Source organism: Trichomycterus rosablanca, chromosome 5, assembly GCF_030014385.1.
Source record: "Trichomycterus rosablanca isolate fTriRos1 chromosome 5, fTriRos1.hap1, whole genome shotgun sequence".
Classification (NCBI taxonomy): Eukaryota; Metazoa; Chordata; class Actinopteri; order Siluriformes; family Trichomycteridae; genus Trichomycterus; species Trichomycterus rosablanca.
The window spans coordinates 12,833,798-12,861,795 of NC_085992.1; the positions used below are offsets into that span (position 1 = coordinate 12,833,798).

Here is a 27,998-nt window from a genome sequence, read left to right on the forward strand (position 1 = left end):
ATAAGCCCCGCCTACTTACGGCTGGCTCCGGTCTGCAGAGGTACCCTTCTCCCTTTATAGGTTCTACTTCTGACAACCTGAAAACGTCCACAAATCATGCTTTGTATCATGCTTCTATATGAACTGAATAGTTCAAACTTGTGTCGAGATTTAAAGCGGCTTTAATATATTTATATATTTTTGGTTGAATTTGAATCGATACGCGCACCCCTAGTAATGAGGTTAGAACAGCCGTGTGAAAGTGTCAATACCTAGCCTAGCTAACTAGTCACAGCTGAAATACTGACTAAAACCCAAATAACTCATACATCATAATTATTATTATTAAATAAATATACAATAAAGGCTTGTGCACCGTGTGCAGTACACTAACTATATGAAAGACATTACAGCTGCGAGTTAATATCCATGGTCAACAACTCCGGCACTTGTTAGCTTAATAGCTAGTGTTAGCTGCTAAGAGTTCAGTTTCTATAAGCACTCTGTATTTATAATTCTCCATCATATTAATATTGTAATACATTTATTCCAATGTTTAAAGCGGTCAGATTTCTTGTTTCTAGTTGCTTTATTCTCGTAACTTGAGCCAATGAGTGACGAGATCCTGCCCACCCGTCAAAACGGGGCCAAAACTCTAACTTGAGAAAAATTTTGACTCGAGAGAAAAACTGAAAGAAGCACAGAAAAAAGCGTAAGCGAGAAACATTTTATACTGAAAGCGAGACCGAGAGAAACGTGACTGAGAAACAGCGCAGCCAAAAGCGTAAAACAGACTATTCATAAATGTAAAATACAAATTATAAAACGGATAGTTCCGGTCCTAAAATCTGATTAGCTGAGCCGCGTTCGAAGCCGTTGTAAAATCCCCGACAAACGCACACCTAGGACCACCTCACATCATTCCATATTAATACGCCACTGAAAAGAAAAAGTTAATGTTATGTTTGCCCTCATGTTGCCTAGCAACACTGTTAATCGAACTACCTTGCGTCGCGGAAGAATGCTTTATTTACATTTTCAGCATTTAGCAGACGCTTTTATCCAAAGCGACTTATGCCAAGTTCACACTACACGACTTTCCAAGTCGTCAGGTCGCTTTACGGTTCACACTACACGACTGAATCTCTTGCACCCGGGAGTCTTTCAGTCGGTGTATATTTCACACTACACGACTGATCGGCGATAGGGGGTTTCACACTACACGATCCATCACCAACTGGAATCGCAGGCGAGCTTCTCTGGTCTCCTTTTTTTCTTCTTTTAAACAAAAACACACGTGAGAAGTGACGAGAGGTTTAATGATACCACGTCCAAAAATGCACGTCAACAAGTAGCGAGTGATCAAAGTGTTTGTGTGCTGATGTGCAGCGTAAAATCAAGGAGGAAAAATAAATGAATCTGAGTGGATTTGGCAACACAAACAGTATATGGCTTGTTCTGCAGTAAAGTGGATGTTAATTAATAATTTTGTAATGCAGCGTGGGTGTTATGTTTTGTAGAGGACGATCAAATCAGAAATACTACGTGTGTGTGCCGGTGTATCCTGATATAAACGATATCCTCTTCTGCATTTCCCTTCACACCGTATCCTGTGTTCTCATTGGCTGTACATCATCGGGCTCTGTGAAAAGGGCGAATTCCCAGTTGCCCATCTGAGATCAGATATCTGACGTGCTAGAAAACTCGATCCGGTCGCCGAGCGGTCGGCGAGCTGGTCGGGTCGAGTTGTTGGATAGGTCACACATAGCGACTGAGAGCCGAGTTTTGATCGCCGAGTGAACGCTGAGTTGCTCCCGACCCAGGAAAATCAATCGCCGACCAGTCGCCGAGCGAAAATCAGGGCAAAAATCGTGTAGTGTGAACTAGGCATTACACAATGAGCTGAACACGATGAGCAATTGAGGGTTAAGGGCCTTGCTCAGGGACCCAACAGTGGCAACTTGGTGGTGGCGGGGCTTGAACCGGCAACCTTCTGTTTACTAGTCCAGTACCTTAACCACTGAGCTATCACTGTTTATACACAAAAAATACATTTATGAATTAAACATTGTTGTATTTATTGTATTTTATGTTGACCGCCGTTTTATAAAAGCAATAAGCCACTCGAGACCGTGGGTTACTGCTATGATTTTAGCACGGGAAAGAAGTTTTAGGCACTCCGCTTCGCGTCGTAAAAAAGTGTATTCCCCGTGCTTTAATGAACTCAAAATCTGCTTTTTGGTTCTCAATCCTTTTGGCCCTATTTTGATGCCATACACCCTGGGCTGGCGGGTTGGCGGAAAGCATAGGATGGGGGGGTGGGATGGTGGGTGTTTACCTGAGTGGGACCTAGGCGGTTAGGGTTGCACCTATAAAAAATATAACGGGTCTTACACCGTCAAAGGAACATTATCAAAATGTTTTATATTACTCTAATAATAAATCCGAACCATATTTTCAGCAAAACACTATGAATGAAGACCATCATGTAAAATTTTTTCTCAATAGTGCAAACAATATTTTTACATAATTCATCCTCACACTGACATGTACTCCTTCAATAATTCATTAAACGTGAAAAACAGCAATTTCACTTCTTAAAAAAAAACAAAAAACATACCTGGTATTATAAAAAAATGCTGAACATTCCTCACACTTTTCCATAAATACTTGGGTATTTTTTGAGTGTTGTTTAGTTTATGTATTACAGTGGGCACTGTTTGGAATAAATTTTTTACATTTACATTTTCGCCATTTAGCAGATGCCTTTATCCAAAGCGATTTACAGTACTGTGACAGTATACAATCTAAGCAATTGAGGGTTAGGGGCCTTGCTCAAGGGTCCAACAGCAGCAAACTGGCAGTGGTGGAGCTGAAACCAGCAACCTTCTGGTTACTGGTCCAGTACCTTAACCACTAGGCTACAGCGTGCCCTGAATAAACTCAACTGTGTGGCATCTTTTGCTGGCATGTTACTTTTTTGAATTATATTTTGTTCGTATTTCATATCACATGTACACTGTCAATTTGATATTTTCTTCCACAGTGATTTTAGTTAACCAAACTTTCTTCCTAGGGTAATTTTTGCTGTAGTTCAGCTTCTTCCAGTGTGGAAGTCTCAGTCTAATCTGCAGCATTTCTCTCCCATTAAAAATATAGAATAAAGCGCGTTCCGTATCAGTTTAATACGGACCACCACATTTAGTTTCCAAATAAGGAACGATTCCGTATTTTACGGGACGGTTGGCAACCCTAATCACCACCCAGCGGCTAACTAACTCATACCACGTAGTTGTGCTTGCCAGGTGAATAAATATGGACATTTTAAATAGACTGAATATACCGAATATATTTGTCCTTGTTCATTTAAATGTAAAAATAGATGCAAATCTGTTTACATTTATAAGCACAAAGTCAAAAGAAAGAAGCACTTATCAAAACACCAACGCACAGCATGAGAGCCTCACTACGCATGCTCCGATTCACGAACCCGACCTACTGTACGTTGAAAGCATGGTTTGTGAATTTGCGTAAGGTGCGCAAAGTGCGTAAGGTGTGTTCATACTTTACATACCTATAATTTACACTATTATTTTTATAAAATCACCCCTATTTTTGTATGTGCAATGCAAAGTATTCAGAAACTTACACTCTTCTGCCAGAAACAAAAGAAAATCCAAGAGATCCAAGAGAAAGTTTCAGTTGGTAGATAAATATACACTTCTGTTTGCTTTAAAGTGGCATCAAGAACACAAAACCATAAACTAACACTGAATGTGATTTGCATCATTTCTTTTTCTGACAATAATTAGGACTACATATTGTATGTATTTACAGGCTTATGTGCCAGCATATATTGCTGTAAATGTCTGATTTTTGCCTGATTAATATTCACTTTTCTAGTAATACCCTTTACTTGATCAAATAATAAAATGGACTAATACACTTTTTTCATTTCTCAGTCTGCACGCACAGATCAGGCATATTTCTGCATTCAAGACTCATTTCTTAATGCAAAGAAGCCTTTAAGCATGTAAACGAACCATCGTCTCGACTAAAGAACCATTGTTTTTAATAGTGTGTGCAAATCAGGACAATAATCAAGTACAGTCATGTTAAATTTCAATATATGTCCTTTATTTGTATTTGTAAATAGACACAGACAAAAAAAGAACAATACTAACATTTACCGGCGCATCAGTTACATCACAGGCAGTAAACACACATGAAAAAAACCCATGAGCAACAATTAATAGGTTGGTTAATTGTAGAACCCTGTGAGCATTTGTTTCCAGTGGCAGGTTTCATACTCGACAGGAAAAGATCGTCACGTTTGCCAGATAATGTGAACACTTGTCAGTTTAAATAATTGGCTGAAAGACGAATAACTCTTAATAACTGTATAAAGACATTGGCTGGCTTTCTAAAGATAATTTTATCTTAAATGTATTATTATTTTTTTTTAACATTTGCTTGCAATAAAAATGTGCATACATTTAAATGTTTACATGGTTCTAGTCAATTAATTATGGTTAATTAGGCTTCCATCAAACATTAATCAATCCTGAATATTTAGTGTACACTGACTAATTAAATTACCTTTTTCATTGTTTAGGCATCAACATTTTGTGTAACACCAGTGACAGACAAAACTATAAGCAAAAACATAGAAATAATTTGAGGTCTTTTCTTTTTGTTTTTATTAATTAAGGAATAATAAAAATATAAATGACCACAAATCATTATTTGTATGCTTAATAGGATGATACAAGAGCTTTGAATACACAAGATTAATCCAGAAAGTGTTACAGTTCTAAAATCTAATGTTTTATCATCTCAATCTTATTGGCCAGTGACCCTATTTTCAGGGTTCAAAGTAGGGTCTTAGAAGTAATTGTAAAGAATTCTAAAAGTCCTGCTTTGGGAAAACAATATTTTTAGGATGGGACATGCTGCTGAAATAAAACAACTATCTCACAATAATTGTGCATATTCATTTTCTTTTGTAAATGAACACAGTATAAGGTAAATAAATGTTTCATTAATGTAGATTAAAACCAGCTTTGTTGTTTTAGGTAGTGCTAAAATGGCACAGGAAAAACTTATTTAAGTCACGAAAGTAGTAATTCTGCTGCACATTCAGCAGCTGTACCGATTGCGGCTCCTGCAGATGCGACCGCAGCAGTGCCAGCAGCAGAAAGGCCAACCACCGCTGAGGAAAAATGGCTATAATTAACATAAAAAATTACAATTGGATTATAAACTGCATTTTGGACTGAGTGCCCTACCAACAGACTGCAGGGTGGCAACGACACCTCCAGCTACCACGCCACCGCCGTTAGCAACGGCTGCAGCTGACATCATCGATGAAGCAAAGGATCCTGCTGCGATTCCAACAGAGGTAAAACCCAGTGCTGCAACTGCAGCTGGTGCTAATACCACCGCACCCACTTAGTCAGAGAGAAATAAACCACTTTGAAAAGTACATAGGGTCTATATAAACTGGTGGCAGAATTCATAAAGTGGGTGTCACACAGCAACATGGATTTAATCCTCAGTTCAGATCACTGTCTGTAAACGGTTCTGCATTCACATGCGAGTTATTCCTTAAATACTTTTGTTTTAGTCACAGCGGGAGCCTAAACACTAGGCAAAGCCGGCATACACACTGGACAAGGTTCCATTACATTACAGAGCATCACACACACACATTCACTAATACCTAGTTCACATTACATGATTGTTGGCCATGAGATATGCCAGGGCTTTAAAATCTTGAAAAAAACGTTCAACTACTCAATCTGAGCGGCTTCCCGATCACTCGCAGACTCTGTATCTAAAAGCTAAATATTCTGTCACTGTCTTAAATTCCTGTAGTGTAAAAAGTGTTGTGATCAGGTTTTGAATGTCAGTGAAGTGTTGAAGTACAGGCAATAAGAATGCAAGATATGGTGTGAGGGGAAACCCGGGGGAGGAGATGTCAATTTCAACAACTATGGAACACATAGGCGCACACACAGGCTTTACAGTATTTGTAATCTCAACGTCTATATCAACGTTGCATTGCAAGAAAGCATAGTCTGTAAGACCAGACAGACTCGTCCGGGATTCCTTCTGATGATAGATCGTGTAGTGTGTGACCTGACTACAAGAGATCCGGTTGTGTATTCTGAACTGTACAGCGATCTGAGCTTAGCGTAAGAGTAGCCTGCATATTTCGAGAGGTGAAAGATAACTGAGGTACCCAGAGAAAACCCTACATAAATGAGGAGAGCAAACTTGTGGCAAAGATCAAACCTGTTTCTTTAGTAACCATGTTGCTGTGAGCCACCCACTAATAGAAAATATTTCAGAGATTTCTTGCAAATAAAGAAAATATTTAGCCAATAAAACAAGGTTTAAGATCAATACAGAGAACACTTACCTGCTCCTGCGACTCCTGCGATTCCTGCTGCTACTTTCCCTAAAAACAATTAAAAAGATATTAATGATAATAATACACTTTAGGTAACTTCAAAACATCCATAAAAATCTTCAGTAATCCCCTCTACATGTCAGTTAACCACATGCGAGTTACTGAAACAATTCTTAGACACTATGAGTTTTGGAAATAATATTCCATTGCTGCAGGTAATCTTAGGGTCTTAGAAGTAATTGTAGAGAATTCTAAAAGTCCTGCTTTGGGAAAACAAAATCTTTAGGATGGGACATGCTGCTGAAATAAAACAACTAACTCACAATGATTGTGCATATTCATTTTCTTTTATAAATGAACACAGTATAAGGTAAATTAAATGTTTCATTAATGTAGATTTGTTGTTTTAAGTAGTGCTAAAATGCCACAGGAAAAAACTTTTTTAAGTCTCGAAAGTAGTAATTCTGCTGCACATTCAGCACCTGTACAGCTGGAGGCTCCAGTAGATTCAACCGTAGCAGTGCCATCAGTAGAAGGGTCAGCCGCCCCTGAGGAAAAATGGCTATAATTAACATAAAAAATTACAATTGGATTATAAACTGCATTTTGGACCGAGTGTCCTACCAACAGACTTGTGAACTGCAATCTGAGCTTAGCGTAAGAGTAGCCTGCATATTTCGAGAGGTGAAAGATAACCGAGGTACCCAGAGAAAACCCTACATAAATGAGGAGAGCAAACTTGTGGAGAAGATCAAACCTGTTTTTTTTAGTAAGCATGTTTCTGTGAGCCACCCACTAATAGAAAATATTTCAGAGATTTTTTGCAAATCAAGAAAAAATATTTAACCAATAAAACAAGGTTTTAGATCAATACAGAGAACACTGACCTGCTCCTGCGACTCCTGCTGCCAATATCACTAAAAACACTTTAAAAGATATGAATGATAATAATATACTTTAGATTTATTATTTTGATATTACAACTATTGTACACCCTTATCAAATGTAATTCAGCAGTAAGATACTTACAAGTATCCATCTCTCAAGAAGAGAACTATCAGCCTGAAGAACTGATAGGTCTATTTAAGGGAGCAAATGAAGGGAGGTGCTGTTTGGTGGAAACAAAACTTTCAGCCTTCTTCAGAATGAAAACACAAACATAGAAGCTTTCATAACACTTTAAAGAAACAGTGTAGGAATTCAGTCATTAATTAGCCAGACAACTCTGGAATGAAAATAACAAATGATGATGATGATACTCATCAATTTATTTACTAAGAGCCTATGGAAGAATCTTTAGCAGAAATACATGTTTAAAAAAAAAAAGATGCACTGGTTTCTCAATCAAATAATAATTGATCAGATTTTATTGGTAGGTTAATTCAGGTAAATAATCAACCCATGCTTGATTGGAATTTTAGAAAATTAATGTTGCGTGGTTGTATGCAAAATACTCTGATAGGGATTTGATTCAGCTCAGACATACATCTGAACCCGGCTTTTATTTACACTATTAGTACCCTGTCCAAAGTTTACAGGTAAATCCTTCACTCATCACAACCCTGACAAAACAGCTACAGTACCATTCAATACATGAGCCAAACCATTCTACTTGACTTCCAAAATGAGTGTTTATTGGCTCTCAGGACACCAACAAGACAAAATAAAAATAAAAAACACTGTGTTACGGACAATAATACAACAGTGAGATCACATTTCTAACATTCTAACACTACCTCATTTCCAAGAAAGTTGGGATGTTGTGTAAAATGCAGTAAAAAGAGTAATCTGTGATTTATAAATTCTCTTAAATCTTTAACTGACAAGTAGAAAAAAAGATTACTAGTGTTTTCACTGATCAACTTTATTACTTGTAAATACTGATTCTTTGGTGGATCCTCCTTTTATAACCAATTATGATTCCTGCTACCAGTTCACCTGCTTATTGTGGAACACCCTTGTGACTAAGTAAATTAAACTTTCCACTCATGTTTTGCCTCTCCTAACAAAATGTAATAAAGTTGACTCAGTTTATTTGACCGGTAAATAGACTTAAAGGAATAAACAAATCACGAATCCTCTTTTTTAACGGTATTTTATACAATATCCCAACCATTTTGCGGAAATGGGTTTTGTAGAATAGATAAAAAACTGTCCTAAGGGGTAGTATGGACATTTATTAATTAATTATTAATAAGTGTCCATTATTAATTAATTATTTATTAAGTATTAAAAAATAAAAACTGGAATCCCACCTTATGTTACAAGGAAAGTTGTTTAGATGTATTTCAAGAACCTTTAAAAACAGGACTATCAGCTGCTGGTACCCCTAAGCTTGATTAGATAGATGGATGAATGGATGGATCAATGTTATTATTGATTAAAATATGTTGCTGATAACATGGACGAAAAAAAGCTTTCTGAAGGAAATGGAACAAAGATAATTATTCAGCCATATGACCAGAAATATGTTTAGAGGAAAAAAGGTGAGGTATTTAATTCCAGCAACACTGTACCCAGTATCAAGTATGGTGGTGCGATAATGCTCTGAGGCCATTTTACTGCCAGTGGAACTGCTGCTTTATAGAAACTGTATGGAATAATAAAAGTCATCTCAAATGTCTTTTAGACTTTTAGATGCAGCTGGGCGTTCCCACTTTCGTTACGATGCTAGAATACACAACTATGTCAATAAGCTATTTACCCACCCTGCCCAACGTCAGTAACTGGTAATCCTACTTGAGGTAAAGGGTAAAGCTCTTCAGTAGAAATGAAATTGTCAACCAGGGTCAGAAACGAAACAGTGTTTGTTTATTTGTTTATTAGAATTTTAACGTCATGTTTTACACTTTTGGTTACATTCATGACAGGAAACGGTAGTTTATCTTCACACAAAGTTCATCAGTTCACAAGGTTATATCGAACACAGTCATGGACAATTTAGTGTCTTCAATTTACCTCACTTGCATGTTTTTGGACTGTGGGAGGAAACCGAAGCTCCCGGAGTAAACCTACGCAGACACGGGGAGAACATGCAAACTCCACACAGAAAGGACCCAGACCGCCCCACCTGGGGATCAAATGAAACACTGACTGTGAATCGAGAGTGTGTTCTACTATGACTAGACAATAACCATTGTATTTAGTATATATTGTATTGTGCCGCTCCCAAACTCATGGCTTGATTAACTGTGAACAGTGACTTTTGTCCCAGCAGCTAATTCATTGTGGTTATTAACATTTGACAATCCATATAATGCCATTTTATTTTAAGTTTTTGTTGGCTAATTTGAAGACACATTATTAAAACCATTAGAAAATCGTCTGAGATCTCTACAATGATTTATATTTAATTGGGTTCTGTTTTCTAACTCGTTTATTATTAAGCTTGTGGCTTAGTCTAATAGGTGAAGTCAAACTAGCCCTGTTTAGCCATCAGCAATCAATAACTAATGAGGAACTAGAAGGCCATAGCACGACATTAACTGATGCACATTTCTCTATGTAGAATTTTTAATACTGATTAGGTTAGATCATTGGTTACATCATTGGTTAGATCATATGCTAGGCAGCTGGTAAATATACTGTACATACATTCCTGTACACACCTAAGCCCTTCTATTAATTGCTGGAGGAACAGGTTGGATGACAAAACATATGATAGGTATTGTACAGTATGTATTAAGGACATTCATCTTGTTACATATTTTGTTACACTTTAAGCTCTTTGGAAGGAGGATAATTTGATAATTCCTCATTTATATAATCCTCGCCAGCTAATGTTCCAGCAACAGTTTGGTGCTAGCCAGATTTTTCTCACTTTCTTCTCAGTACCACGATGCCCAGCCAACCATCCAAGTCCTCCCCCAATCACCCCACCTGCAGATGCTGCAGCAGTTGTGGTGACAGCTGAAAACCCAGCAGCACCTGGAAAAGAAAGCAGAAGTATGCATCTGTGGACAGGCTGCTTGATCTAATTGTTTTAATCTAGCTGACTGACCTGTTGCAAACTGACTGACCTGCTGACTGAAGAACAGCTACCACGCTGCCAGCTGCAACTCCGCCACCATTCACTATGGCTGCTGATGACATCATCTTGGCAGCTATGGATCCAGCTGCAATACCGGCTGAAGTGAGGCCCAAAGCAGGAGCAATGATCAATGTTCCAACTATAAATAAACTCAGTAATGACATTATTCAAATGATTACTTCTCTCATTTTCATTCATAAAATCTTTATATTTTCTGTACATATGCAAATTCTGCTGAACATGTAAATTTGTACATTGTCTACATATAGTCTTGTCTATATGTATATGAGAGCTAACAACAGCCGGAAACAAATTCCTTGTGTTTTTTCATGCATTTTGCTGAAAATTACTGTCCAATTCCAAAAAAGCTGATTCTGATTCTCATTTATGTTTAGGGTGAATTGTGGTGAATATAGAGCAACAAATGTGCTGTCAGTATCAATACACCTACAGAGTGGATGTTTATTTGTGTAGTACCAAGGTAACAGTCAAACAAAAACTCTTGATGCATGCTCAATAATCCAGGTACACAAATCCACAAAGTTGAATTAGTTCATCTGGATGCAAGTTTGTTGTAGAGATACGTTTCGTCACTCATCCAAGTGACTTCTTCAGTCTGAGCTAGTGGTGAATAACCCCAACCTTATATGCAAACCAGTGGTGATTCCGTATGTGGCGGGAGTAGCGGAACAATTGAGACGGATATTCGCCAAACACAGCGTATCAGTTGCTTTCAAACTCCAAAACACGCTATGCCAGAAATTTGTTCACCCTAAGGACCGGGTCCCTCGACACATACAGAGTAACGTAGTCTATGCTGTTAGGTGCCGGGAGGATTGCCGGGAACTGTACATCCGGGAAACTAAACAGCCATGTACAGGGGTTGGACAATGAAACTGAAACACCTGGTTTTAGACCACAATAATTTATTAGTATGGTGTTTAGATAGTGTGAAGCAGTGTTGCCAATTTAGCGACTTTGTCGCTATATTTAGCGATTTTTCAGACCCCTCTAGCGACTTTTTTTCAAAAAAGCGACTAGCGACAAATCTAGCGACTTTTTCTGGTGTTATTGGAGACTTTTGGAAACTCGAACGTGAAAACACACATTGTTCTGCAGTTACTGTCCTCAACGAGCAGCGAGTCCTGCCGTGAGCCCTCCGCCGTCCCAAAGCACGGGCGGTCAGTATCACAGTCAGTGTTGCCAGATTGGGCGGTTTTCCACCAAATTGAGCGGATGTTGTTGGAAATTGGCAGCGAAAAACACACTTTGGCAGGTGGACAAAATTTGGGCTGGTTTGTAATTATTTTGGCAGCTTAAAATATAAATAGAAAAAGCTATTGCTAAAGCAGGTGGAATATAAATAGGTCTCCCTTCTCTCTACCTTCTCCCACCACATTGTAAAAGAACAAAGACAAAAGGTGCATGGTTTGCTCCTACTCCCAGATCCTGTGATGACGCCCAGATCCTATCTTGCAACAATTGCCATACATAACAAAAGACTGTCGCCTGCAATCAAGAGGTTTACGAATCCTGTTCCCGCTGACTTCAAACAGTTACTACTCCCCACCTAAGAAATATCTGATCTTTTCCACACACCATAACCTTTGTCACCATGTATATAAGAGATACTGTATCTTTGTTCTGGAGCACACTGCCCAGTTTACTATGTGAGGCTTGTCAGTGTGTTCCTTCTCTGCAGACAAGAATAAATCTCTTTTTCTACTTATAATCCAATCTTCAAGGTATTTATTAAAAGGGTTTTCTTTCACCACAACATCCAACCCGTTGTCAAAAGTTTGATTGACAGGTTATTCTTTCCAGTCCAAGACACCGTTGCCACGCCCATCAATACAGTGATTCATATGTTAGACAAGTGATTTGAGTTGAATATGAAGGTAAGCATGTCTCGTACATACAACCTCTCATATGTACGAGAGGGCAAACTTTCATTGCTTGCAAGTTTATTTTTATTTACATGCAAAGGGTTGTGTGTCCTAACAAATAATGTATTTTACAAACTTGGCAGGCTACTTTAAAGACATGCAAGCAAAAATAATTTGTCCTTTAGAATGTATAATTACTGATCTGTACATTTTAAGATATTAATTTGTAGGTCATGATGGTTTAATTGGTTTATTATTTGTGAAAAGCTAAACATCATCTGCTTATCCTGTGTTTTGGGCGTTTTTTCATGCATTTTGCTGAAAATTACTGTCGCAATCTGGCAACCCTGCCCAGAGTAGCTCAGTGTTTTCTTAAAAAACAAAAACAAACCACGCATTAACAGAAGAATGTTCATTTGTAGTTCTAAACATATTTAGGGTGTTTTTTTACCCACTTTTTCTCTCCCACGATGTTATTCCTCTTCTACAGCGTCAATTACATGCAAATGGATCATATGCAAATTAGTCGATGACGTCATTTAGCGACTTCTAGCGACTTTTAGGACAGCCAATAGCTACTTTCCTTACTGAGGAGTTGGCAACACTGGTGTGAAAGATAATAGATTTATTTTCCCTACATAGTGCACTAGATAGTATTTTAGATATGAATTTCTGTTCCCTATGTAGTGCACTAGATAGTGAATTAGACAATCGATTTATGTTCCATACACAGTGCACTAGGAGGTATAACTAGATGATAATTTGTGTTCCTTACATAGTGCACTTACGGAGCCCCTTAGGGGTCACTAAGGAAAAAAATATATATGAAGACAAAATCCGTACCCTCGGTTTAGTAATCCGTACCCTCGGTTTAGTAATCCGTACCCTCAGTTTAGTAAACCGTACGCACGGATTAGTAAACCGTACCCTCGGTTTAGTAAACCGTACGCACGGATTAGTAAACCGTACCCTCAGTTTAGTAAACCGTACGCACGGATTAGTAAACCGTACCCTCAGTTTAGTAAACCGTACGCACGGTTTAGTAAACCGTACGCACGGATTTGTAAACTGTACTCTTAGTTTAAAGTCCGTCCGCGGTCACGCTAACTGCGCTACAAGTTTTACTGTGCGCCTAAAACCCGTTTTACGGTAATACAGTTGCGAAGCATTGAAGAGGATAAAGCATCTTTTTGCAGCTTAATATATTAGATATAATAAACACACACACACACACACACACATATATATATATATATATATATATATATATATATATATATATATAGGCAACAAAAGCACATAACATGGTAAAATTATGCAAATGTATAATTTTAAAATTCCATTAAAACAAGTGGAATTCTTACAGACCAATTTGAAAGGTCTAAAATAAGCAAATCAAATTATTATCAAAGTACTCCACTTTTTTCTTTAAGAGCATTAACTCTTTTATTAATGGAATACATTTCATACATCTTTACTGTAGTAATCTGGGGTGATGGGATAGCAAACTTATTAAAAAGTCAAATCAATAACAATAAATAAACAATAAATAAATCAATAAATAACACTAGTACTCATCTTGTGATTTTGAGACTATTTTGAGACTAAATTCCCTAGGAATTTAGAATAATAGGATTGCAAACCAACGTAAAGTGAAATGCAAATCAAATTATTATCAAATCGCCCCATCAGACTCTTAAAGAATACTTCTACTTCTACTTACTGACTTTATGAGTCTCAGACATTTATACTGTACATTTCACTTTACGTTGGTTTGCAATCCTATTATTCTAAATTCCTAAGGTAAAATAGTCTCAAATCACAAGCTGAGTACTCGTGTTATTTATGATTGTGGGGTGGCATTTGATAAGATTTTGATTTGACTTTTTAATAAGTTTGCTATCCCATCACCCCAGCTGTAAAAAGATGCTTTATTCTCTTCAATGCTTCGCAACTGTATTACCGTAAAACGGGGTGTGGGCGCACAGTAAAACTTGTAACGCAGACAATCCGTGCGTACGGTTTACTAAACCGAGGGTACGGTTTACTAATCCGTGCGTACGGTTTACTAAACTGAGGGTACGGTTTACTAATCCGTGCGTACGGTTTACTAAACTGAGGGTACGGTTTACTAATCCGTGCGTACGGTTGACTAAACTGAGGGTACGGTTTACTAAACCGAGGGTACGGATTTCGTCTTCACATATTTTTTTTCCTTAGTGACCCCTAAGGGGCTCCGTAGTGCACTAGATAGTGTATTACATAATTAATTATGTTTCCTACATAGTGCACTAAATTGTATATCAGATTACAGATTTATGTTCCCTACATAGTGCACTAGATAGTATATTAGACAATTGATTTATGTTCCCTACACAGTCAGATAAAATCTCCCGGAATCTAGAATGAGCGGCCAAGAGCGCGCACAAACACACACGCACACGCAGTCGACACAGACTTTTTTCCCTGCTAGCTTGTATATCAAATAACGGATTTAATACGCGATCGGGAAAAAAAGTCTGTGTCGCCTGCGTGTGTGTGTGTGTTAGTGCGCGCTCTTGGCTGCTCATTCTAGATTCCTGGAGATTTTATCTGACTTGCGGGCATCAGGGAGCCACTATGTATATGCAGGAGACTACCGGAGCTTCCGGTAGACTTGGGATGTCTTATATATATACTGTATATACTTTTGAATTTGGATCAATCCGTGCACCTCTAGTAATAAAGTTAGAATAGCTGTGTGACGGTGTCAATACCTAGCCTAGCTAACTAGATCACAGCTGAGATACTGACTAAAACCCAAATAACTCATACACCATAATTATTATTATAAAATAAATATACAATAAAGACTTGAGTACCATGTGCAGTACACTAACTATACGAAAGACATTACAGCTGTGAGTTAATATTTACAGTCAACAACTCCGGCACTTGTTAGCTTAATCGCTAGTGTTAGCTGTTTCTATAAGCACTCTGTATTTATAATGCTCCGTCATATTAATATTGTAATACATTTATGTAAGTAGCTGCTCTTAGACGGGTTGTAGATGAAGTCTAATGTTTAAAGCGGTCAGATTTATTGTTTCTGGGTGCTTTACTCTCCCATTACCTGAGGTTAAATGTTACAATTATGGAGTATCACCACCAACCGGCTAACTAACTCATACATTTACATTTTCGGCATTTAGCAGATGCTTTTATCCAAAGCGACTTACAGTACTGTGACAGTATACAGTCTGAGCAATTGAGGGTTAAGTGCCTTGCTCAAGGGCCCAACAGCAGCAACCTGGCAGTGGTGGGGCTTGAACCAGCGACCTTTGGATTACTAGTGCAGTGACTTAACCGCTAGGCTACAACTGCCCTACCACGCAGTTGTGCTTGCCAAGTAAATAAATATGTACATTTTAAATATATATAATAAGTATATATAATACCGAATATACTTGTCATTTTCATTTAAATTGAAAAATAGATTCTAATCTGTTCACATTTATAAACACAAATTCAAAAGCAAGGAGCGTGCATGCAATGAGAGCCTTACTGCGCATGCTCCGATCTGCGTACACAATTTTGAGTAGGATGCGCAAAGTGCTTAAGGTGCGTTCCTACTTTACGTACGTATAACGTACACTATTATTTCCATAAAAAATGCCCCTATTTCTGTATGTGCAGTGCAAAGTATTTCAAAAACTTACACTCTTCTGTCAGAAGTGAAAGAAGAATGAAAGAAATAATAGTTACAGTAGTGTTCAAAATAATAGCAGTCCAACACCATTAACCTGATAAATCACTGTTTTTAGTAGAAATGCTATTTCTACATAGCAAATAATTTACTTGAAAGTGTAGTAGAGTAATGAAAACAAAACAAACCCAACAATTAGGACATGCATCCCACTCATTCTGAGTAATCGAAGCATTGATTGAAAGGGGTTGTTCAAAATAATAGCAGTGAGGAGTTCAGTTGGTGAAGTCATTCATTCTGCAGAAGAACGGGTGTCAGTTTTGGCCCTTATTTAATGTAGGAGGGTGGCAAATGTTGCACAGGTTGGTCATAGCACATTTCCTTCTGAAATACTGGGTAAAATGAGTTGTTCCAGACATTGTTCTGATGAACAGTGTACTTTGATTAAAAAGTTGATTGTAGAGAGAAAAAACATACAGAGAAGTGCAGCAAATTCTAGGCTGCTCAGCTAAAATGATCTCAAATGCCTTGAAGTGAAAACCAAAAGCTGAAAGATGCAGAAGGAAGCGTGGAACTACTGTTCGATTGGATCGAAGATTAGCCAAAATAGCAAATACTCAGTCAATGATCACCTCCAGAAAGATCAAGGAACATCTGAAGTTACCAGTGAGTACAGAAGATGATTAAATGAAGACAATTTACCAGCAAGAACTCCTTGCAAAGTCCCGTTGTTAAGAAAAAGACGTTTCCTGAATGGGTTAACATTTGCCAAGGAACACATTAACTGGTCCAAAGAGAAATGGCTCAACATTTTGTGGACTGGTGAAAGCAAAATTTTTCTATTTGGGTCTAGTGGCTGTAGACAGTATGTCAGACGACCCCCAAGCACTGAATTCAAGCCAAAGTACACTGTGAAGACAGTAAAGCACGGTGGTACAAAATGATATGGGGATGTTTATCATACCTCGGTGTTACGCCTATTTATCACACTGATCATGGATCAGTTTAAATATATCAAAATACTTGAGCAGATCATGTTGCCCTGTGTCGAAGAAAAAATGTCCTTAAAATGGTGTTTCAACATGACAATGACCCAAAACATCTTGGTTACAGACAAACAAGATTGAGGTAATAGAGTGGCCAGCCCAATCCCCTGACTTCAGTCCCATAGAGAACTTGTGGGCTGAAATCTGAAACGTGTTTTTTTTAGGCAAAATCAAAAATGCAGAAGAACTGTGGAATGTAGTCTAATCAACCTGGACTGGAATACCTGTTCAGAGGTGCCAGAAGTTGGTTGACTCCATGCAACACAGATCTCGGAAACAATTGTTCTGCCACTAAATATTAGTTCAGTAATTTAACGTAAAGTGAAACCTCAAAAAATTTTTCATGTTATAGATACATTTTTGGAGTTTTTAAAGAAAAATGCTGGCACTGCTATTATTTTGAACAGCCTAATATTCATTTTTCTTAATTTTCTGTAAAGGATTGACACAAACTGACTAAATTTTGTTAATGTTTTGATTTAGAATTGAAAGTGTAGTATTTTCAGTGCATTTGCATTTATGGAAATAAAAGTTATTATAATGATTTTGTGCTTTATTCGCTTTTTTAAAATCACTGCTATTTTTTTTTAACACCACTGTACATCCGAGAGAAAGTTTCAGCCGGGAGATAAATATACACTTCTGCTATAGTTTCAAAAGTGGCATCAAGAACATAAAACCATTGACTAACATTAAATGTGGTTTACATTATTCTTTTTTCTGACAATAATTAGGACTACATATTGTATGTATTTATATGATCATATTGCTGTGAATGTCTGATTTTTGCCTGATTTGTATGCACTTTTCTAGTAATACCCTTTACCTAATCAAATAATAAAATGGACTAAAACACTTTTTTTATGTCTCAGTCTGATTGCACGCACAGATCGGGCGTATTTTCGCATTCAAGACTTATTTCTTAATGCAAAGAAGCCTTTAAGCATGTAAACGAACCATCGTCTCGACTAAAGAACCATTGTTTTTAAGAGTGTGTGCAAATCAGGACAATAGTCAAGTACAGTTATGTAAAATTTCAATATATGTCCTTTATTTGTACTTGTTAATAAACACAGACAAAAAATGAACAATTATCGGCGCATCAGTTACATCACAGGCACTAAACACACATGACAAAGACCCATGAGCAACAATTAATAAGCTGGTTCATTGTAGTACCCTGTGAGCATTTGTTTCCAGTGGCAGGTTTCATACTCGACAGGAAAAGATTGTCACGTTTGCCAGATAATGTCAACAGACTTGTCAGTTTAAATAATTGGCTAAAAGACGAGTAACTCTTAACAACTCTATAAAGACATTTGCTGGCTTTCTAAAGATAATTTAAATGTAATAATTTTATCATAATTTTATTTGATTTTTTATTGGTCAACATTTGCTTGCAATAAAATGTGCATAACTTTAAATTTTTACAGTTATAGTCAATTGATCATGATTAATTAGGCTTCCATCAAATGTGAATCAATCCTGAATATTTAGTGTACACTGACAGATTAAATCATTTTTTTTCATTGTTTAGGCATCCAAATTTTGTGTAACACCAGTGACAGACAAAACTATAAGCAAAAACATACAATAACAATTTGAAATCTGTTTTTATTAATTAAGAAATAATAAAAATATAAATGACCACAAATCATTATTTGTATGCTTAATAGGATGATAAGAGCTTTGAATACACAAGATTAATCCAGAAAGTTTTAGTTCTATAATCTAATGTTTTATCATCTCAATCTTATTGGCCAGTGACCCTATTTTCAGGGTTCTAAATTTCAACCAACCCATAACCACTTAGCTCACTATGTGGGCTATTTTCCAATGCAGTAATGAAAATGTCTCAAATAACAACTTCAACAAATCCATAAAAATCTTCAGTAATCCCCTCTACATGTCAGTTAACCACATGTGAGTTACTGAAACAATTCCTAGACACTGAGTTTTGAGAATAATATTCCATTGCTGCAAGTAATCTTAGGGTCTTAGAAGTAATTATAGAGAATTCTAAAAGTCCTGCTTTGGGATAAACAAAATCTTTAGGATGGGACATGCTGCTGAAATAAAACAACTATCTCACAATGATTGTGCATATTCATTTTCTTTTATAAATGAACACAGTATAAGGTAAATTAAATGTTTCATTAATGTAGATTAAAACCAGCTTTGTTGTTTTTCTTTTCAGGAAAACGTTATTTAAGTCAGAAAAACAGTAATGCTGCTGCTACACATTTAGCAGCTGTACCGATGGCGGCTCCTGCAGATGCGACCGCAGCAGTGCCAGCAGTAGAAAGGCCAACCACCCCTGAGGAAAAATGGCTATAATCAACATAAAAAATTACAATTGGATTATAAACTGCATTTTGGACTGAGTGTCCTACCAACAGACTGCAGGGTGGCAACAACACCTCCAGCTACCACGCCACCGCCGTTAGCAACGGCTGCAGTGGACATCATCGATGAAGCAATGGATCCTGCTGCGATTCCAAAAGAGGTAAAACCCAGTGCTGCAACTGCGACTGGTGCTACTGCTACTGCACCAGCTTACAAACAAGTCAGAGAGAAATAAACCACTTTGATTGAAAAGTACATAGAATCTATTTAACTGGTGGTGGAATTTATAAAGTGGGTGTCACACAGCAACATGGATTTAATCCTCAGTTCAGATCAATGTCTGTAAAAGGTTCGAGTTATTCCTTAAATACTTTTGTTTTAGTCACAGTGAGAGCCTAAACACTAGGCAAAGCCGGCATACACCCTGGACAAGGTTCCATTACATTACAGAGCATCACACACATACACATTCACTAATACCTAGTTCACACTACATGACTTTTGGCCTGATTTTCGCTCGCCGACAGATACGCCAGCTCAGAGGCAAATCAGTGTTCGCTTGAAGCTCGAAAATCATCTCTCGATCGCTGTGTGTGAAATGTTTAACAACTCAAGCCAAGCGACATTGATCGCTCAAACACTCTAGAAAAATATCTACAGTAGAATGCGGAATATCGGGACCTGTTGCCAACTTAAATTCCTGTAGTGTTGTGATCAGGTTTTGAATGTCAGTGAGTGAAGTGTTGAAGTACAAGCAATAAGAATGCAACATACGGTGTGAGCGGAAACCCGGGGGAGGAGATGTCAATTTCAACAACTATGGAACACATAGGCGCACACACAGGCTTTACAGTATTTGTAATCTTAACATCTATATCAACATTGCATTGCAACAAAGCATAGTCTGTGAGACCAGACAAACTCGTCCGGGATTCCTTCTGATGATAGATCGTGTAGTGTGTGACCTGACTACAAGAGATCCAGTTGTGTATTGTGAACTGTACAGCAATCTGAGCTTAGCGTAAGAGTAGCCTGCATATTTCGAGAGGTGAAAGATAACTGAGGTACCCAGAGAAAACCCTACATAAATGAGGAAAACAAACTTGTGGCCAAGATCAAACCTGTTTCTCTAGTAACCATGTTGCTGTGAGCCACCCACTAATAGAAAATATTTCAGAGATTTCTTGCAAATCAAGTGCAAGTTTTAATAGGCAAAATATTTAGCCAATAAAACAAGACTTTAGATCAATACAGAAAACACTTACCCGCTCCGGCGATTCCTGCTGCCAATGTAACTATAAACAGTTAAAAAGATATTAATGATATTAATATCATTAATTAAGCAGTAAGATACTTACGGAGACCCATCCTGCTACAGAACTCACCAACCTGAAGAACTGATCGGTCTATTTAAGAGAGCAACTGAAGGGAGGTGCTGTTCGGTGGAAATTAAACTTTCAGCCTTCTTCAGAATGAGAAAACAAATCATAAAAGCTGATAATTGATCAGATTTTATTGGTAAGTTAATTCAGGTAAATAATTAACCCGTGCTTGATTGGAATTTTAGGGAATTAATGTTACATGGTTTTATGCAAAATACTCTTATAGAGATTTGATTCAACTCAGACATACATCTGAACCCGGCTTTTATTTACACTATTAGTACCCGGTCCAAGGTTTACAGGTAAATTATTCACTCATGACAACCCTGACAAAGCAGCTACAGTACCATTCAATACATGAGCCGAACCATTCTACTTGACTTCCAAAATGTGTTTTTTGGCTCTCAGGACACCAACAAGACAAAATAAAAAACCTACTGTGTTACAGACAATAATACAACAGTGAGACAGTGATAAATATCACATGATTCTAACACTACCTCATTTCCAAGAAAGTTGGGACGTTGTGTAAAATGCAGTAAAAAGAGTAATCTGTGATTTATTAATTCTCTTGAATCTTTAACTATATATATATATATATATATATATATATATATATATATATATATGAGGAAAAAAGGTGAGGTATTTAATTCCAGCAACACTGTACCCTGTATTTGTGGTGCGATAATGCTCCGAGACCATTTTAAGGCCAGTGGAACTGCTGCTTTATAGAAACTGTATGGGTTAATAAAGGTCATCTCAAATTTCTTTTACACTTTAGACTTTTAGATGCAGCTGGGCGTTCCCACTTTCATTACGATGCTAGGATACACAACTATGTCAATAATCTATTTACCCACTCTGCCCAACGTCAGTAACAGGTGATTCTACTAGAGGTAAAGGGTAAAGCTCTTCAGTAGAAATGAAATTTTCAACCATGGTCAGAAACGAAACACTGACTGTGAATCGAGAGTGTGTTCTACTGTACTATGACTAGACAATAACCATTGTATTTAGCATTGTATTGTGCCGCTTCCAAACTCATGGCTTGATTAACTGTGAACAGTGACTTTTGTCCCAGCAGCCAATTCATTGTGGTTATTAACATTTGACAATCCATATAATGCCATTTTATTTTAAGGCAATCTGGGTTTTTGTTGGCTAATTTGAAGAGACATTATTAAAAACATTAGAAAATTGTCTGAGATCTCTACAGTGATTTATATTTAATTGGGTTCTGTTTTCTAACTCATTTATTATAATGCCTGTGGCTTAGTCTAATAAAGAATGTAGAATTTTTAATACTGATTAGATTAAATCATTGGTTAGATCATATGCTAGGCAGCTGGTAAATATACTGTACATACATTCCTGTACACACCTAAGCCCTTCTATTAATTGCTGGAGGAACAGGTTGGATGACAAAACATATGATAGGTATTGTATTATGAAAGGACATTTATTTTGTTACATATTTTGTTACACTTTAAGCTCTTTGGAAGGAGGATAATTTGATAATTCCTCATTTATATAATCCTCGCCAGCTAATGTTCCAGCAACAGTTTGGTGCTAGTCAGATTTTTTGCAAGTCTTCTTACTACCACGATGCCCAGCCAACCATCCAAGTCCTCCCCCAATCACCCCACCTGCAGATGCTGCAGCAGTTGTGGTGACAGCTGAAAACCCAGCAGCACCTGGAAAAGAAAGCAGAAGTATGCATCTGTGGACGGGCTGCTTGATCTAATTGTTTTAATCTAGCTGACTGACCTGTTGCAAACTGACTGACCTGCTGACTGAAGAACAGCTACCACGCTGCCAGCTGCAACTCCGCCACTATTCACTATGGCTGCTGATGACATCATCTTGGCAGCTATGGATCCAGCTGCAATACCGGCTGAAGTGAGGCCCAAAGCAGGAGCAATGATCAATGTTCCAACTATAAATAAATACTCATTAATGACATTATTCAAATGATTACTTCTCTCATTTTCGTTCATAAAATCTGTCTTAGTTTATTGGTTTAAAAAAGTCTACAATGTAAATTATTGTTGTGATTTAGCGGTTGTGACTGACTTCCGTTGAAGACTTCAGTGCCTATAATCAAAGGCTGCACTGCTACCAGTGAAACTGCTGCATTGCAGAAAGTGGACTAAATAATAATAATACAGAATATTGTAAATCATCCAAGAGTATGAACAGTGGGTGCAACTGAATAATTCAACAGGACAATGACACAATATACACACCAGAACTGGTTATTCAGGTCTAAGTTTTCTTTGTGAAATAATATTCCAAACAGTCTGATGTAAACCCTACAAAGAATGTGGACTAATGAAAATACTTTTGAAAATGATTATGTATAAATATTTATATGTATAATATTTAAGTATTATGTATAGATATTTGTGTATAAGTATTATCTATAGATATTTATATGTAGAAGTATTATGTATAGATATTTATATGTAGAAGTATTATGTATAGATATTTATATATAAGTATTATGTATAGATATTTGTGTTTAAGTATTATGTATAGATATTTGTGTTTAAGTATTATGTATAGATATTTGTGTTTAAGTATTATGTATAGATATTTATATATAAGTATTATGTATAGATATGTGTGTTTAAGTATTATGTATAGATATTTGTGTTTAAGTATTATGTATAGATATTTATATATAAGTATTATGTATAGATATTTGTGTTTAAGTATTATGTATAGATATTTATATATAAGTATTATGTATAGATATTTGTGTTTAAGTATTATGTATAGATATTTATATGTAGATGTATAGATATTTGTGTTTAAGTATTATGTATAGATATTGATGTAGAAGTATTATGTATAGATATTTATATGTAGAAGTATTATGTATAGATATTTATATATAAGTATTATGTATAGATATTTGTGTTTAAGTATTATGTATAGATATTTATATATAAGTATTATGTATAGATATTTGTGTTTAAGTATTATGTATAGATATTTGTGTTTAAGTATTATGTATAGATATTTATATATAAGTATTATGTAGATATTTGTGTTTAAGTATTATGTATAGATATTTATATGTAGAAGTATTATGTATAGATATTTGTGTTTAAGTATTATGTATAGATATTTATATGTAGAAGTATTATGTATAGATATTTGTGTTTAAGTATTATGTATAGATATTGATATGTAGAAGTATTATGTATAGATATTTGTGTTTAAGTATTATGTATAGATATTTATATGTAGAAGTATTATGTATAGATATTTATATATAAGTATTATGTATAGATATTTGTGTTTAAGTATTATGTATAGATATTTATATGTAGAAGTATTATGTATAGATATTTGTGTTTAAGTATTATGTATAGATATTTATATGTAGAAGTATTATGTATAGATATTTGTGTTTAAGTATTATGTATAGATATTGATATGTAGAAGTATTATGTATAGATATTTGTGTTTAAGTATTATGTATAGATATTTATATGTAGAAGTATTATGTATAGATATTAATATGTAGAAGTATTATGTATAGATATTTATATATAAGTATTATGTATAGATATTTGTGTTTAAGTATTATGTATAGATATTTGTGTTTAAGTATTATGTATAGATATTTATATATAAGTATTATGTATAGATATTTGTGTTTAAGTATTATGTATAGATATTTATATGTAGAAGTATTATGTATAGATATTTGTGTTTAAGTATTATGTATAGATATTGATATGTAGAAGTATTATGTATAGATATTTGTGTTTAAGTATTATGTATAGATATTTATATGTAGAAGTATTATGTATAGATATTAATATGTAGAAGTATTATGTATAGATATTTATATATAAGTATTATGTATAGATATTTGTGTTTAAGTATTATGTATAGATATTTGTGTTTAAGTATTATGTATAGATATTTATATATAAGTATTATGTATAGATATTTGTGTTTAAGTATTATGTATAGATATTTGTGTTTAAGTATTATGTATAGATATTTATATATAAGTATTATGTAGATATTTGTGTTTAAGTATTATGTATAGATATTTATATGTAGAAGTATTATGTATAGATATTTATATATAAGTATTATGTATAGATATTTGTGTTTAAGTATTATGTATAGATATTTATATGTAGAAGTATTATGTATAGATATTTGTGTTTAAGTATTATGTATAGATATTTATATGTAGAAGTATTATGTATAGATATTTGTGTTTAAGTATTATGTATAGATATTGATATGTAGAAGTATTATGTATAGATATTTGTGTTTAAGTATTATGTATAGATATTTATATGTAGAAGTATTATGTATAGATATTAATATGTAGAAGTATTATGTATAGATATTTATATATAAGTATTATGTATAGATATTTGTGTTTAAGTATTATGTATAGATATTTGTGTTTAAGTATTATGTATAGATATTTATATATAAGTATTATGTATAGATATTTGTGTTTAAGTATTATGTATAGATATTTATATATAAGTATTATGTATAGATATTTATATGTAGAAGTATTATGTATAGATATTTGTGTTTAAGTATTATGTATAGATATTTATATGTAGAAGTATTATGTATAGATATTTGTGTTTAAGTATTATGTATAGATATTGATATGTAGAAGTATTATGTATAGATATTTGTGTTTAAGTATTATGTATAGATATTTATATGTAGAAGTATTATGTATAGATATTAATATGTAGAAGTATTATGTATAGATATTTATATATAAGTATTATGTATAGATATTTGTGTTTAAGTATTATGTATAGATATTTGTGTTTAAGTATTATGTATAGATATTTATATGTAGAAGTATTATGTATAGATATTTGTGTTTAAGTATTATGTATAGATATTTATATATAGATATTTGTGTTTAAGTATTATGTATAGATATTTGTGTTTAAGTATTATGTATAGATATTTATATATAAGTATTATGTAGATATTTGTGTTTAAGTATTATGTATAGATATTTATATGTAGAAGTATTATGTATAGATATTTATATATAAGTATTATGTATAGATATTTGTGTTTAAGTATTATGTATAGATATTTATATATAAGTATTATGTATAGATATTTGTGTTTAAGTATTATGTATAGATATTTATATGTAGAAGTATTATGTATAGATATTTGTGTTTAAGTATTATGTATAGATATTGATATGTAGAAGTATTATGTATAGATATTTGTGTTTAAGTATTATGTATAGATATTTATATGTAGAAGTATTATGTATAGATATTAATATGTAGAAGTATTATGTATAGATATTTATATATAAGTATTATGTATAGATATTTGTGTTTAAGTATTATGTATAGATATTTGTGTTTAAGTATTATGTATAGATATTTATATGTAGAAGTATTATGTATAGATATTTGTGTTTAAGTATTATGTATAGATATTGATATGTAGAAGTATTATGTATAGATATTTGTGTTTAAGTATTATGTATAGATATTAATATGTAGAAGTATTATGTATAGATATTTATATATAAGTATTATGTATAGATATTTATATATAAGTATTATGTATAGATATTTGTGTTTAAGTATTATGTATAGATATTTATATGTAGAAGTATTATGTATAGATATTTATATGTAGAAGTATTATGTATAGATATTTATATGTAGAAGTATTATGTATAGATATTTATATGTAGAAGTATTATGTATAGATATTTATATGTAGAAGTATTATGTATAGATATTTGTGTTTAAGTATTATGTATAGATATTGATATGTAGAAGTATTATGTATAGATATTTGTGTTTAAGTATTATGTATAGATATTTATATGTAGAAGTATTATGTATAGATATTAATATGTAGAAGTATTATGTATAGATATTTATATATAAGTATTATGTATAGATATTTGTGTTTAAGTATTATGTATAGATATTTCTGTTTAAGTATTATGTATAGATATTTATATATAAGTATTATGTATAGATATTTGTGTTTAAGTATTATGTATAGATATTTATATATAAGTATTATGTATAGATATTTGTGTTTAAGTATTATGTATAGATATTTATATATAAGTATTATGTATAGATATTTGTGTTTAAGTATTATGTATAGATATTTGTGTTTAAGTATTATGTATAGATATTTATATGTAGAAGTATTATGTATAGATATTTATGTTTAAGTATTATGTATAGATATTTATATGTAGAAGTATTATGTATAGATATTTATATATAAGTATTATGTATAGATATTTGTGTTTAAGTATTATGTATAGATATTTATATATAAGTATTATGTATAGCTATTTGTGTTTAAGTATTATGTATAGATATTTATATATAAGTATTATGTATAGATTTGTGTTTAAGTATTATGTATAGATATTTATATATAAGTATTATGTATAGCTATTTGTGTTTAAGTATTATGTATAGATATTTATATATAAGTATTATGTATAGATATTTGTGTTTAAGTATTATGTATAGATATTTATATATAAGTATTATGTATAGCTATTTGTGTTTAAGTATTATGTATAGATATTTATATATAAGTATTATGTATAGCTATTTGTGTTTAAGTATTATGTACAGATATTTATATATAAGTATTATGTATAGATATTTGTGTTTAAGTATTATGTATAGATATTTATATGTAGAAGTATTATGTATAGATATTTGACAAAGTAGTATCTGTTTCAATCATTTAGTCACAGAAACAGTTAAAACTAATAACTCAAAAACACATAAAAACAAACAAAAACCTTGACATGACAGGTCAAGAAGGATAAATAAACTTTTGACTTCAACCATATGTCAGTATCACTGCAGTGCTAAGAATAGTCCACCAACCAAATGTTATTATATCTTATTATATCTACTTAGTGGTGGTCCATTGATGTTTAGGGTGAATTGTGGTGAATACAGAGCAACAAATGTGCTGTCAGTATTAAAACACCTACAGAGTGGATGTTTATTTGTGTAGTACCAAGGTAACAGTCAAACAAAAAGCTGTATGTGTAAGAATGTCTCATCACACCAAAAGTGGTAGGAATGAGTTACCCATCACAACACTTACCTGCACCAGCGGTAACACCCGCAGCAACACCAGCTGCAGTCAGCACCCCTGGAAATAAATAATACAGTAAATACTATGCAAAGAAAAAT

At 34.1% G+C, this 27,998-nt stretch overlaps 1 protein-coding gene across 6 annotated transcripts; it reads right to left on the reverse strand.

Annotated features, from left to right (window-relative positions):
* Positions 1-18,065: 18,065 nt before the first annotated feature.
* Positions 18,066-22,343, reverse strand: LOC134314921 (interferon alpha-inducible protein 27-like protein 2A). Of its 6 annotated transcripts, none has more exons than XR_010012435.1 (4): positions 21,270-22,343; positions 20,653-20,682; positions 19,435-19,596; positions 18,066-19,358 (listed from the first exon to the last, which is right to left on the reverse strand). XR_010012435.1 is itself a non-coding variant. In XM_062995736.1 (4 exons), the coding sequence occupies exons 1-4, from the start codon at positions 20,874-20,876 to the stop codon at positions 19,255-19,257; spliced, it is 396 nt and encodes a 131-aa protein (XP_062851806.1). In that variant the 5' UTR covers positions 20,877-21,970; the 3' UTR covers positions 18,066-19,254. The 6 variants fall into 6 exon arrangements, 4 of the variants coding, with proteins under 4 accessions (XP_062851806.1, XP_062851807.1, XP_062851809.1 ...); XR_010012434.1 differs by having other exon boundaries at positions 20,773-22,343; XM_062995736.1 differs by having other exon boundaries at positions 20,777-21,970.
* Positions 22,344-27,998: the final 5,655 nt, after the last annotated feature.